Here is a 14,491-nt window from a genome sequence, read left to right on the forward strand (position 1 = left end):
ATCATTTCAGATTATCTGTAAAAAAACAGATGTGAAATGGGCTTCCTGTCCTCCTTCATTAAATGGCTTCTCCTTGTATGGTGCAGCAGGGCAACCAGTAGAAATGAGGATATAAAACAAAAGAATGACAGGTAGCCAGTTTGGAATATCTCTTGTGTTATGTATTACTTTATTGTTGTATTCCAAGTACAAAACCTACTTTTCCAACATACTTTCTCTGTGTTCCCCCTACACAGACAGTACTTTCAACCACGTTACCGCTGATCTAATCCGATGGTGAGATATGATTTCGCATCATCTACCTAGCATTTCTTTTGGCATCTGTAAGAATGGCTTTGTATTCTGTCAGAAGGGGTTTTGCCTTTTCACCACATTTTCACCATCCTTTCTGTACTTGGGGAAACATACCGTTAGCTTCAACCCACTCAAGCTTCCAGTAAGAAACTTCCACATTGTAGACAAGCAACCTGTATGTCTTAAGCTTATAGTACCAAATTCCTCCTTTCCCATTTTCTTTTCAGTAAGTTCATTCCCTCAGCCGTGCATCTGCGTATGCGCTTTTCCAATGTTTTTGTTGCAGTAGTCTGAATTAAGGATGGTAGTTGCTAATCTCTTTTCCCTAATAGCTGTGGATTCCACCTCCCGCTAGTGCTTTTCAGTCATTTTTTCTCAACTTTTTGTATGTGATCTCATCTTTGCTTTGGTTATTCAGAACACTGAATTCACACTTCACTGTCTACTTTGCCAGGAGATTATTTGTATGTCGTTCTTTTCCAGTGTTCTTTATGGTAGCTGTTCATAATTTAGTCATTTATGATTCTAATGTCATATTTGTCTAAATTGTCTTAAACTGTCTTATACCGTGCTATCAGTCATTTCCAAGCAACTTGTATGGCTGGTATAACAGTATTATCCCTCAGTATATTTTCTGCTGACTGTATTGACCCAATCTGCTTCAAGTCTTTAGCTTTTCAAAGGAGAAATTTTACACAGGGAGAGGAAAATTTTCTGCCACTTCATTGTTATTGATTTATTTTTCTATTTCCCTTTCTTTACCACATCCATCTATCTTACTTTTTGTCTTAGATGGAAGTTAGATCTTCCAAAGTTTCTTTTCTTTTCTTTCCTTCCATACTGTCAAGATTTCACCTGGGTGCAACTCATCATGTCATTAACTGCTGTCCCTTCAAGGCAGTTCTTTACTTTCTCTGCAACTTGCCCAAGGTGCTGCTTAGCCAACAAAACCCATGGCAGAGGCTAGAGACTACACAAGCTCACTTATTTTATCTGCCTACATTGAGTTTTTTTCTCCTTTAGTCTATTTCTTGCTTCCATTATTTCCTTTTTGTTCTTTAGAGACTTAGTGTGTCATCTGAGGCCATAGGTCTTTTTGGGAAACAGCATTGTCCTTTGGTCTTGCTTGCACTGTAATACAAGTTACAGCGGTGTCAATGCTAGCTGTTTCCTCTTTTTGTGTTCTTACAAGTTTTCTGCTTCTATAGGAAAAAATATCCAGTCTGTAATAAGAACCTAATTTGATTAAACAGATTAGCAAATGGAGACGTTTCCCTCAGCAGCTTTGTGAATTTGTTTTTAGTCAAGTGACACGATCTCTTCTGTGGCCAGAGATGATTTCTAGATCAGCAGCTGTCTCTTTTCGTTCTGATTATCAGTATAGCTCCCTTGGCTTCTCTTTAATTTGGCCATATCTTGTATTGGTGTTTCTGCAGCACTGCGCTGGTGATCTGGAATGGCCTCTGAGCTGCTGTGAGGTTGGGCATGTTCATGAATCCTCTTTGCAGAGGGACTGCGGGAAATATATACACAGAAGATTTGCAGTTGCAGAAATAAGCCATCTGTGATAAGAAATGAGGGACCATGTTGATGCACATACATGCTGACTCCCTTCAGAGAATACATCTGTAGGTTGGTTTATGTCCTAACAGAATCTCTGTATGGTTCTTTCTTTTGTTTCATTATCTTTTTACTGACCATTTGATATGAGGTAAATCTTCTGACATATGACCATAAGGAAGACTGCTGACATAGGATCATTCCCAAGCATCCCCAGTGTGATCGCAGATTTTATTTTTTTTTTAAAGTTAGTTTTTCTGCTTATATATTAAGATCTCCTAAGGAAAGTTCCCAGGTCTGATTCTCTGCACACTCTGTTCACACCCAGAGTGGGAGAGTAGTCATATTTAAAATATATTACCTTGCACATTTAGATAAAACCCAAACAAGTCCACTGAAAAATTACAGTGCCTGGCCATGACGAACTCTAATTTTTCTCCACAACCACCTAAAATCCTTTGTTTGCATTAGTTTTTAGTTTTCCATTCTGATGGGAATTTGGTAGTTAAAATATTAACACAGCTATAGCCATCACCTATTTTGCATGGTTTTGTACCGGTTACGCAGTGATATAATCCAAGCAATTTAGATGCAGTTACTCTGAACTGATGTCCTGCAAACACTAAGAATACGAGTAACTTTAAACAGGTAAACTGACACACTGAATTTGAATAAAACTATTGAGTTTGTCAGCTTTTCTTTGTCCTAAAATGAAGATTTCAGTCTGACTGAAAAATGTTAAGCTTTTGTGCAGTCAGATAATGTAGGTGGTTAGGGTCTGGCGGCCGGAAGATGTCGCGCTGTACGGAAAGATAGAGCCCCTCTCCTAAGAGCCAATAACCTTTAGTTTATGATGTAAGCAGGCGGAAGTGACGTTGTAAACCCTAGCTATATAAAGCTGTGTTACTCATCAATAAACGCCATTTGCCATCCACCATATTGGTGTCTGTGAGCCGATGGCCCGAGCGGCCTGGGGTTGGTCGCTGTGCTGTTCCTGAACCAGGTCACCGCGCCTATGAAGGCAACAAGATAACTTTGGACACAATGAATTAGGGTCTGCAGAACCATTGTTAGAACTATTTTCAGGGTGAGATAACAGGGTATGTCTATGATTAAATTACATCGAACATAGTAAGATTCAATCAAGGAGGGTTTTGAATTGCTGTTGCTATTTACCAGGTCTCACATGTCAAAGCTGCAGGTATATCAAAGAACTTCACTGCGTTATATAAAATTTCCAAAGACCCTTTTACTATATTTCAAGGAGTGTCCTCAGAAGATTATACTATAAATCTGAAGACCAAATAACTTCTTTTCCAAGTGTCTTTGCTTTTATGGGTTGAAGTGCCAGATGGATAAGCTAAATGTATTCTCTTTCAACGGTCAGTGCAAAGTATATCAAAACAGGTAAATCTGGCAAGGAGTTTTCCAAAGAACATAAGAAATGTTGATACCCTGGAGCATATGTACAGTAGTCTGGTACTTTAGAGGTAAAACCCAGAGGATTTTCAATTCAGGGGTCTTATCTGGCACATTTCACCCTATGGTGCCTTTTGTAGCTAAAACAATCTGTTTCCCTTCATTTGATAACTTCTGAAAAATATGCCTTTGTATGCTTTTCTCTACGTGTTATAAAGCTTGATGAAACTGTAAGATTACAGCAAGGTTTCAAGGGGACTTCTTATTAACAGCCGTACTACTTTAATATGCATTGCAATTGTAAACAAGAGCATGTATGCCGTAAGATCAGTTGGAGGAATAAATGTATTTTGGTTTTAAGATGGAGATAACAAAAAGGAAACAAAATCCATTTGGGTTTCTTATTTTAATACTCTTTGTGAAAGGCAATACTACCAATAGATGGCACTGCGGTTCTGTGACTCAGGTGTTACTGATGTCTGTGCAACTGTGCAGTGCTATTTATTTATGCTGCTTATTAATTTTAATCTTATAGTGCGACTTCTTAGTAAAATTAATTTAATTGGCTTATTACTATTGCAAGTACGTTGTTCCTGAGACTGAAATGTTTTAAGCTATATGCACTTATCCAGAGTATACCTTTTCAGTAGAAGAATGTCTGTCCTTAGAGAAAGACAATGATTGCAATGGCTCATTTTGGACCAGTTTACTGAGACAGTTAAATTCTGCAATTTTGCCCAGCAAGATATTTAAAATGACTTGAGCCTTCAGCAGACATTGTACTGTGAGTATGTATGGGAGAGATTAAACCAAACCAGAATAACTACTTAAGACAAACCTCCAGTTTGTAAAACAACTGATGGCATTTAAATCTTTTAATCTGCTTTACTGGCAGTGGGATCTGACAAAACAATAAAGCGTTGGAACACCATTTTACGTTGACATTACAAAATACAGCAAACGTTTTTCTCTATGTATTTACATAAGCAAACATATAGGTATTCAAAATAGAATGCATCTCACCGTCTGGCAATAATTACATAAGTACAGTGCATGGTTGGCTGGATGGGATAGATACATAGGATTTTTTACCCTGAAGTGTATAAAGGATGCACACCAGCTTAGGAGGTATGTGGTGAGCTTCATGTCTTTGGACATTTTTCAGATGCAGCCTTAACAATAATAAATTGTAAATCTACTTGAAAAATTGAGGATTAAAACATTTTTTCAGACAAAGTGGGTTTTTTGGATTCAGATGTGACAGGCTGCCTCAGCATGCTTTTCCTGTAAGGTAGGGGAAGGCCCTAACCTCTGAGCTAGTCTGTGTGAATGTCTTCTTTTTTTTTGCCTGGAAAATTACAGACGTTTCCATTCCAGTCTGATGCATAATGAAAACACTCACATTTTTTTGCAAGATGGAAGTGTTGCTCTGAAGCTGGTCATACTAAACTGTAGAGTTCATCCCAAGTGTGGGCCCAGTGCTATAAATTCTGGTTTAAAATGGCTGAACTTTGTCATCTGTCTGCAGTATAATGACTCTATTAATTGCTATCTACTGATGAACAACCTCCCGTAGATCTGGCATGGTGCGTAGAACAAATTCAGACGCTGACTCTGTCATCCTCACTAAGGCAAACCACACAAAATTCTATTAACATTTTGGTGCGAGGTGGCAGAATCAGGCCTTGCTAAACTGTCAAAGATGTCCATAAAGAGCTGGAGATATTGGTCTTTATCTGCTGTGAATTCTTGGCTTCAAGAGGCTTCTTAGGCAAAAGCTGCTGATCACTCAATAAAACCACCTCTCTGAGTGCTCACAGAATTAAAATGTCAGATATCCCTGCTTCTAAGCAAAAAAATAAGTGTTATGTTACCTCCAGCTGTCAGTTAAAGAAATGCTGTCAAGTCTCTTGGGTCCAAAACATAGGTTTTATTCTAATAAGCTGGAAAAACATTATCGTTCAGAGTCATCTTCTAATGAAACATCAAGCAAGTAATTGAAACCCTCTCTGTTTGTAGTGAAACATTCCCCGTCAGTATTTGCAACCTGAGCAATTTGACATTGTGAAAGGGGAACAGAAGGTGAAATGAAAGAGAAACGGGGGGGGCTGATTTGCTCTGCCACGTGGGTGAAATGCAGACGGTAAGCAGAGAGCATAAACAGCGAACCTTAAATGCAGAGTAACAGTTTATCAAGTGCAAGCTGGTGAAGGAGACTGAGCAGACCAGCAACCAGACCCTCGGGAGTTTGGGGGGGAATTGAACTTCGGAGAAGTGCAGGGTGCCATACATAGTACAGTATGCAGGCAGGCTCTGCTCCCTGGCACAAATCGGCAATAGGACACGAGCCATCCGTCCCGTCGGCTTCTTTCTCTTGCAAGGCCAGAGACACTCGCATCAAGATGGGCACAAATTGCACAAAACATGGCAATTCCCTCCACTGGTGGAAGCATCTGTGTTTCCTTTCCCCTCACACGCAGGGTTAGAGACCTGCGATCCCGTGTCCGTATTCATCGTATGAAGGCAATCTGGTTTGGTGGCAGATCCTGAGCCTCAGACCTCTACTCGCAAAAGACCTTTGGTTTTATTACCGCCTACTTCTTCCCTGGGGTGCCTGTTCCCAAGGGTGAATCCTCAAAACCATCACTCCTGTTGTGGAGTGGAGACATCTGGACACCAGGAGGTACCTGAATACCCTGTTTCGTGGGATGCCCTGGACCACTCGTGCTCCATCAGTGCTCCAGCCCTTGCCTGACTGGCCTGTGTGATACGAGCTGGCCGTTGTCCTTAGCTCAAACCCCCTGATTTAGGGTCTATATCAAACTCGTCAGGAAACAATGGAAAGTCACTGCTCTCACCTACTGCTACGGTGGTCTTCATGCTCAGCTGTGTTTAGCAGATTCCCCCTGAAATCCCTTCTGTGCCTGTGTGGCACCCCTCACACGGTGCTGTGTGGGAGCAGGGCATGCACAGGGAGGCAGGAGCAGCGAGTTCGTTTTTCCTTCTGCTGAAGCTGTTCAGTTTGGTTGTGGTGTTTAAATGTACCCAGAGCCAGAGAGACCATATAAACCACCTCGGTGAGCACAGCATTTATACCACTTGATTTATCAGATGATCCTGAATTCCCATTTTTGGGGGGGACACCACTAATGGCCACGAGCCGATGGATGACACGCGTGGCATCACTGCAACGGGTCTGCAGCACGACACTTCGACCCAGGCGTGGAGACTGCGGGCTGCGGAGCGAGCCAGTGTCACCTCACGCACACAGAGCTCCTGTGTCACCTGCGCACGGTGGCTCTGACCTATCCCACGTTGGAGGAAAGGGCTCATAAAAGCGGCAGATTTAGTTATCATACTGGCAAGAGAACAATAAAAGCAGTTTCTTGGAAATCAGCCAAATACCCAGCCAAGTTTCAAGTCCTCTTCTACCACAGATCAGTATTTTAAGCTAAAAGTCTTCCTTTTCCAAAGACCCCCGGCTGGTAGGCTAGAATCAGATACACTTTCTCTCTGTCTCTCTTTCTTTGCCTTAGTGGAAGTTTAATTGGTCTGTGAAAACTGAACAACTTCAAGAGAAGGACTGATGAAGGCATTGGAGTTTGGCTTCTGGGTAGGCAGTGTTTTTTTCAGAGCGGATAGGATCTGAAACTGGAATACATCCTGCTTCTGATGATTATGGCCGTAAAATTCGTGGAACGAATCAAATGCTTGGCTTTAGGTTTTGCAGGTGGATGCAACATTTCTGTTTCTGCTCTCCAGCAGAGTCCCACTGGCTTCAGTGAAATTGTCTATAATGCCCGAAAGCAAACAGTTTCATGACTAGGCATTTCTGTCAAGCAATGTATTTGATGTTCTTTGTGTAATGTATTCTGCCCTTGGAGCTATGCAGGTGAAATACAGTGCCGCTTATAAGTCCCGTTATTTTTCAAGTGGGCCCCATTTGCCCATACATATTTCATTAAGGCTGAGTCCTAATAGTGCAAGCTACCTACCGTTCCTGAGCAATCTACCGTAACAGCAAAACAGCGAAACCAGGGAAAACAATTTTGAGCAACTAACAGTTTTCTAATAATTCTGGCTCTATAAGCCCTAAAACAAAAACCAGAAGGACATTCTTCATAATGGCCTTTTTAACCAAAGAGAAATGATGAGAGAGGATCTGCGGCAGCCTTTTACTGAAGGCTTTACTCAGGCAAAACTTCCACTGACATTACTTAAATAAGACTCTGTTGGAATCGAACAGAGGCACGGACGTGGAATCGTTCTGGAAATTATTTAGCAATGTTGTGCCTGATTTTCCACTCTTCTCTCACTTGACTTCACTTCCCTATCAACACCAGTGGGAAGGAGCAGGGAATCAAGCCCAATAATTACTTTTGAAAAAATTGCTTTCAAGTTTTAAGCTGAACAGATGAAACTTTCTGAACGGAAATAAAGCACAAGACATGAAATAAAGATTACGAATGGTGGTAGAAACAAAGGATCATTCAAGTATAATTTACCTTTGAAGAGTGCTGATTTGAACTACAAATGGCAGAAAAGCCCAGTAACATTTCGGAATGGTCACTCAGAAGAAAAAAATAGCCATAAAAACACTGTCACCAAAATGTCCATATAATTAATCTATACAGGTTTTAATAGATTTTTCTTTAATACTTTAAAATTTATTTTAAATATATATTAGCAAATTAACCATCATTTTATTTAGTATTCCATAAAGTGCTCATTCAGTAGATGATAGCAAAATTCCATTGTAGCAAGACAAACTAGCTGGAGCCTACTCTGCGAGGACATCAAAGGACAGCTTAGCTTTCATTTACAAAGAGAAAAGAAAAGCGTAGGCTTCTTCACAGCCCATGTTATAATACCAGAAATTGCATTTTTTTTTCTTTAAGAAATATATCCTTTAGAATATTAAAAAAATAAGTTTAATAAAGCCTGTGCTTAAAACAGCCAAAGTACTGTATGAAAAAAAATTGCACATTTGATACCATTTCAACCCTGCTTTTCATCCACAGGATAATATGAGGAGTTTGTGATGTTATTGGAGGGTCTCTTGAGCAGGGCTGATTTTCCTAAGCTATGAGAGCTTCTCACAGCCAGGTGAAATTTTCAGTGTACGCACGGTGGGGGTCATGGCAGCTGCTGACCGTCACACACCGCTAACCTTTTCGTTTGCTGGGCTGATACTTGCCTTGGAGGTACCATCCAAATGATGTATTCCTATCGTGACCATCGAATAATCCTTAGCCATAATTTTTGCCTCTTTTTTCAAACTCTTCATTTGTGCTAGCTGAAGCTGGCTGGAATTATACGCAAGTGCTGGGATAGTGTTCACTAAAATCAGCTGGAAAGGTTTCTTCTCCTCCTTGTAGCGACACTGAATGTAACGAGAGAAAGCTGAGCGGTAGGTTTTGTTGAACAACGTATACACGAGTGGGTTGACAGCCGAAGAAAGGTAGCCAATCCAAACAAATATGTTAAGTAGTCCTCCAATGACCTCTTGATTGCATGACTCCTTGCAAATTACGGCCATCACATTGGTGATGAAAAACGGGCACCACATCACAACAAACAGAAAGAAGACAATGCCAAGAACCTTGGAAGCCTTCTGCTCGTTGCTGATGGATTGCATAGTTCTCCTCCCAGAAGTCCCCATGTCTCTGTTCAAAGAGCGCTGGAAGAGTTTCTCTGAGGACAGGGAACTCTGAGGGAGGAAGCTAAATGAAGCAAACTTGGTCTTTGGGCCAATGTCATTCACGCATAGCATAGCTTCCTTCTGCAGCGTCTTGATAGTTAAAAAGTAGGTGACCACCATGATGGTTAGAGGGATGAAGAATGCCACAAAAGAGCCTACTAGGACAAAATTGTCATCCACAAGTAAGCAGCTGCCTTTCTTAAACACTTTGGAGTCATCTTGTAGTCCAAAGACAGGTACAGGCATGGAGATACCTGGAGGAGGATTAGAGAAAGAAGAGGTTAAACACAATAATAAAAAACACCATCTCCAATCTCCAAGAAAAAATTAACAAAACATTCTTAGCTATACACAGATCATTTCTCAAAGAATTAATGGTTATAGGACACAAATGAACACTAACAGATAGAGCCACAATTGACAGATATCCCAAAGCAAACTGAATTTACAAGGGAAGGAAAAATACTGCGTCTCATATTTCAGCAGCAGCACAATGCTAATCCTGTTCTTGTTGAATTTTACTGGGGCCACACTAAGAAAAGATGCTGTGTGAAACGTTGGTCTTGCAGATGTTGAGTTTCAGGAACTAAGCTGTGGTCTACCAGGCTCTGGCATTTGTGCTGCCACCACTTTTACAGGGTTCCAGCAAAGAAGGGCAGGGGAAGAGCAGCGCTGGTGTTACACAGGATTTCACTGTTGCTCTCATCTGAATTCCCTCGCTCCTTCAAAGAAACCTCAGCCACAGGTTGAACACATTGCTCCCATCCAACTGTCCCATGACACCTGGTAGCAACAAATGTGTAACTCCTTATATTCTTGGATCTTGGGGGCCCTGTAATGATCTCCAGACTTGCTCCTTGGTTCCTGCCACCTTGGCAAAAGCTTTTATCAACTATGATCAAGACGATACCATGTCTTTCTTTTCTAGGGTGGCTTGAGAGTGGTCTTAGGCTGTTTTTTGTAAGAGGATTAGAAGTGTTCTGGGTACTGGTTTCTCACTAGGCTGTGAAATACTGATTTAAGGAGGAAAGATAATTTTTTATCGTAGGTCTGAGAGTAATCTTTCATCGGGTCTTTTTCTTTTCTCCCTGTAATCTCCATACAGTCAACACAGTCTAAATGCCCCCAAAACTTTCCGTGCCAACAGCCAGAGGAAAGATGGGGACAAAGTAAGGACTGAGAAACACCAATATGAAGCAACCTGGGATGTGATTCACCCTGTGGGGCTGCACGGGTCCCTTCAGGGTATTGCCAACCGCTACAGGCTGCCCTCTCAACGCACAGCCCTGAAGGCAAGGGCAGCCGTGCAAACTTTGTCTTCCCCTGGAGCATGTGCTACGTCCTTGCCCTGTCATGAACGGCAAGGCCAGGTGATGAAGTCCATTCTCCTTGGACAGCTCGCTCTGATCAAGCCCGCTCAGACATTTCCTCAGGGACTTCTGCAAAATGCTGCTAGTGTCTGAGCAAAATCAAACAGCTGCTGTTTCTTTGGTTGTTGGTTTTGGGGTTTTTCCAATATTTGTCTCCTTCCATCCCCCCATATGGATGCTGTCTCTCGAAGAGAGGCAATGTTCAGACAGCAAAAGGGATGATGTGCTGTGAAGACGGCAAAAGTGGAGTCGTGAAGCAGGGAGCAATAATGCAGCCCTGTCTGGATAAAAGTAGTTAGGAGTCTGACTCCTGTGGAAAGTTAGCATAATCTGGGGGCTTCAGTCCCCTTTGCATCTTTGAACAGAAATCCCAGATGCTGTATTCGACTTCTGAGGAAGAAAAAATTAGAGAAGAATTTCTTATGATGTGAGGATGATGCTGTGCCCTACCTTGTCCCCTGTGTGCCCAACAGTGTCCTTACTGGTCCACAGATGAGTCCTGAAACTCATCCTCTCAACTTCAGCATTTCAATGGTACCTCCTTCTACCTCCCTTCCTTTCCCTTCTTCCCACTCTGGTGCTTAGACTGGGAGCCCTTTAAAAGCACAGGCTGTCTCTTCATTTCACACGTTTCCAGTGCCCAGCATAACAGCTCCAGTCCTTGAGGGAGGCTGTGGAGTCCAGGCATAGTACAAAACGATAATAATAACTAATAATAATATTAGACTATTCTCTTCAAATGTTCCATTCTTTTGGTGCTTCTGGAGCTTCTACAAAGTTCTTTATCTTTCTAACACCACCGCTCTTTATTTTTCTAACAACACTGTAGCTTATTTTATCTGCACAGCTTTGAACTGAGTCATGGCAATGCCTTGGGCCAGTTTACAAAAGTGCTGTTCTTATCTGCCCGGGGCAGAAGCTGGTGGAGAGCTTGCGGTATTGCCCTTTCTGTTTCTGCTGCACAAGCCCTAAATGCTTGAACTTGGGCTCCGAGAAGCTGGTGGGTGAGGTGCAAACTCATGCGGTGCGTGGCAGCTCCTGGGTCGAGCTGATGGAAACCTCCAGTGATGCCGGGAAAGCTGCTGCCTAAAAAAGTGCAAGACTGATGGCACAGAGGGAGAGGTCACCCGCAGGAGCCACATTGCCCAGCCACGGTTGAGTAATCTGGGGTGCCGAACACCTTCAGGGAAACGGGGAATGCTTTGAAGTTCGTTTTCCTTTTGAAAAAGTTGAAGGGATACTGAAGGCACCCAGCACCTCCCAGCATTACACTTCAGCTGCATGAAGACACAGCACTAGTCAGAGCAATACCACAAGTTTCCAGTCCGGTTCTGCTCTGTACTGATAACAGCAGGGCTGTTTTTTCATTTCATTCAAAGACCTAGTGTGAGCTGCAGAGATAAAATAAACAATGGTATTGACAGGGTAAAAAGATGCCTTTCATTACTGCAGATCTTATGGTTCAGCTGCATCGGGAGGCATGGGAGGAGAGGCAGCAGCACTAGAAAGATGAAAATTCTAGCGTAATTGCAAGCTTTTTCAAGTAAAAGGCCAAAGTCAGTTACAACTCCTCACCCGAAATAAAAGGGCAGCAATTCCCCATCTGCTTTGTTTTGTTGTTAGCAGCTCCTGGAGGACTGGCATCTAAATCCGGATTTCTGACTTTAAAAAATGACTGAATGGAAGGGAGCTTCAGCTTGTAGCTGGAGTTTTCACATTTCCTCGTCATTGCTTTAACAAGTGCAAAAGTGCTGTTCACAGCAGAGCTGTAGCAGGCACTGCTAGTCATGGAAGTTTTTCTGGATGACCATTCAAAGCATCTTTCCCCTACAGCTGCAGGTAACTGGCCTGTATACAGTTTGAGGATACCAGATGTATCACAGGTTGGTAGCAGAGAACATTGACAGCTGTAACCTGCTTTTTGTGTACACCCTAGTTCAGCTGATGTAGGGCATCCCACAAATGATACTGTGGCATTCCTGCATGGAATAAATTAACTTCCAGCCCAACTCTCTCTTTTCGTATCTCTACAGGGACTAAACTTATTGCTCCCTTCCCCAAAGGAACAGAGTTTGTCTCTCTTCAACAGGTAGCTTCTGGCTTCTGTAGCATGAGGATGGCAAATCCCAGTGAGGACACTGGGACCAAATTCAAAGGCAGTCATCTTTAAACTGTAAATAAAAGAGCTTCCATGTACAACCCAAGTTGACTATTCTGATGGGATTTTTAAGAGGCATCACACATGGCCAAGAGTGTCACTCAGGTTTGGACAAGATCAAGCTTGTACTGTAGATTCATAATAAAAAATCCCAGTCTAAGCTGTATTAGCATTATTGCAGCTGACTGAATTCATTCTTTAAAGATCGAAGCTGACTGATCTATTTCTTCTTGGTGATTCCAATGTATAATTTCTTGCTGGTTTTATTGTCTTCACTTTCCAGCTCCCTGCTCTTGGTGACTGTGGCTGTTTAAGAAGACACAGGCTCTGCCTGCGTATCGTGACTTCAAGAGAAGAAAATCAGCTTCACAAGAAAGGATCACGCAGAGCTACCAGGTAGGGACGAGCAGGTATTTGGGAAATGGACCGTGTACAAACAGTAGATCTGGGGGAAACAACTTGGCAAGGTTGTTGCAGAACAGCTATTCCATGTCCCTGGCTCCCACTAGCTCAAGGTCAGTCTGGAAAGAGTCTTGATACCCCCTGAGTGCTTTTTTATGGTTTATCTTACTCTGCTTCCAAATCCAACTAAACTGAGACAAAGGAAACACTCAGCACAGAATGGGAGCATCCATTCAAGCACTGGAGGTACATTAGCCAGTGCCTTTCCAGTTGATATTCCCACTTATATCACATTTGCCCTTGTGAACAAACCCTAAATATTATGTTTTTCTGGTAGAAGGTGGTTTATTTATAAACCTTGATTTATACACAGGTGGCTGTTTCAAACTCTATGGACTTTAATAAACCACAAAACAGAACCCAAGCAATAAAGATGAGTAATAAATCCCACATTAAACCTCAACCATTTGGGCACAATTTCAGAATGACAAAAAGCTCTTGAAAACACCAAAGGTTAAGAAGTAAAGCAATAGCATCCTTCTTGTTGTTCTCTCAAAAAGCCTGGTAAAACTGACAAAGGTTGATTTAGTGGTACACATTGCTGGCTTGCAAATCTTCAGAGATATACGGCAGCCATAAAACCACTTTAACTGGACAGGTAAACTAGGTTTGCAGCTGCCTTGAGCTGCTGAGACTATCAATGAATCAAAACCAAAATTTACAATATGGCCTGCAGGGTGGCACACTTGGGCTACTTAGGATGAAGAGAAGGAGGGGGAGTGACCTGATAAAGTCAAAGTTCCTTCTGTGAAGTCTCCTTCAAGCAGAAACTGTCAGTCACATGCTTTCACCTCACATATATCCCTTTCAATCGATTTGAATACAAATGAGCATTACTCTGTGCCTTAATAAACGTCCAAGGGGTAGGAAATACCTTTTAGAAATGTCATTACAGTTCTCAACAAAATTCGGCACCTTTGTTCACCTCTGCATGAAAAAGAAAAAAGCCTCCCCAGCTCCAGTTTTAGCAGTCGCATTGATTCAGACATACTCAGGTTATGGGCCAGATCACGGGCCACTGCACAGAGCTGCGCTGTGACACCGGAGACCTCTGAAGGGATTGCTGCTTGAAGAAGGCCAGTCTCTCCTTCAAGCAGCTCAATGTGGCAATATTGTCTTAAGTTCTTTAGAAAAGCCCACGCCTGGTATCTGGTGCTTTTCCGTACTCAGAGAACGTCCTCCTTTGGTACATCTACACAAGCAAACAACAAACAGCCATCCGTGTATGCTCACGTGGTACATCCCAGGGCAAACAACTCATACCCTCGGTTTCATGTTGTATAAAAATTGCCTTGGTGCAATGCAGCCATCACATTATTTTCAATATTTTGCACTGAAATAACCACACAAAATAATACTCATTCCTTTGGGCTACCATAGTGCCCTGTGTGGATGTCTGCTTGCTCTAGGAACACAAAGCACAGTGAGCCACTTGTGGGGGGACCACGGACCATATCCTCCTCGGAGTATCAAGGATGCAAATGTGCCTGGAGCTTATATCAGGAGCCGGAGTTTAGCAACAGCTAC

At 42.2% G+C, this 14,491-nt stretch overlaps 1 protein-coding gene across 3 annotated transcripts in view; it reads right to left on the reverse strand.

Annotated features, from left to right (window-relative positions):
• Window positions 1-4,112: 4,112 nt before the first annotated feature.
• The window catches only part of HTR2A (5-hydroxytryptamine receptor 2A), a 31,766-nt gene continuing 21,387 nt past the window's right edge, over window positions 4,113-14,491 (reverse strand). For all 3 annotated transcript variants that reach the window (XM_052786116.1, XM_052786114.1, XM_052786115.1), the window contains one exon: window positions 4,113-9,228. In XM_052786116.1, coding sequence (XP_052642076.1) covers window positions 8,429-9,228 — 800 coding nt within the window. In that variant the 3' untranslated portion in view covers window positions 4,113-8,428. The remainder of the gene's footprint in view (window positions 9,229-14,491) is intronic.

This window comes from Harpia harpyja, chromosome 4, assembly GCF_026419915.1.
Source record: "Harpia harpyja isolate bHarHar1 chromosome 4, bHarHar1 primary haplotype, whole genome shotgun sequence".
Lineage (NCBI taxonomy): Eukaryota > Metazoa > Chordata > Aves > Accipitriformes > Accipitridae > Harpia > Harpia harpyja.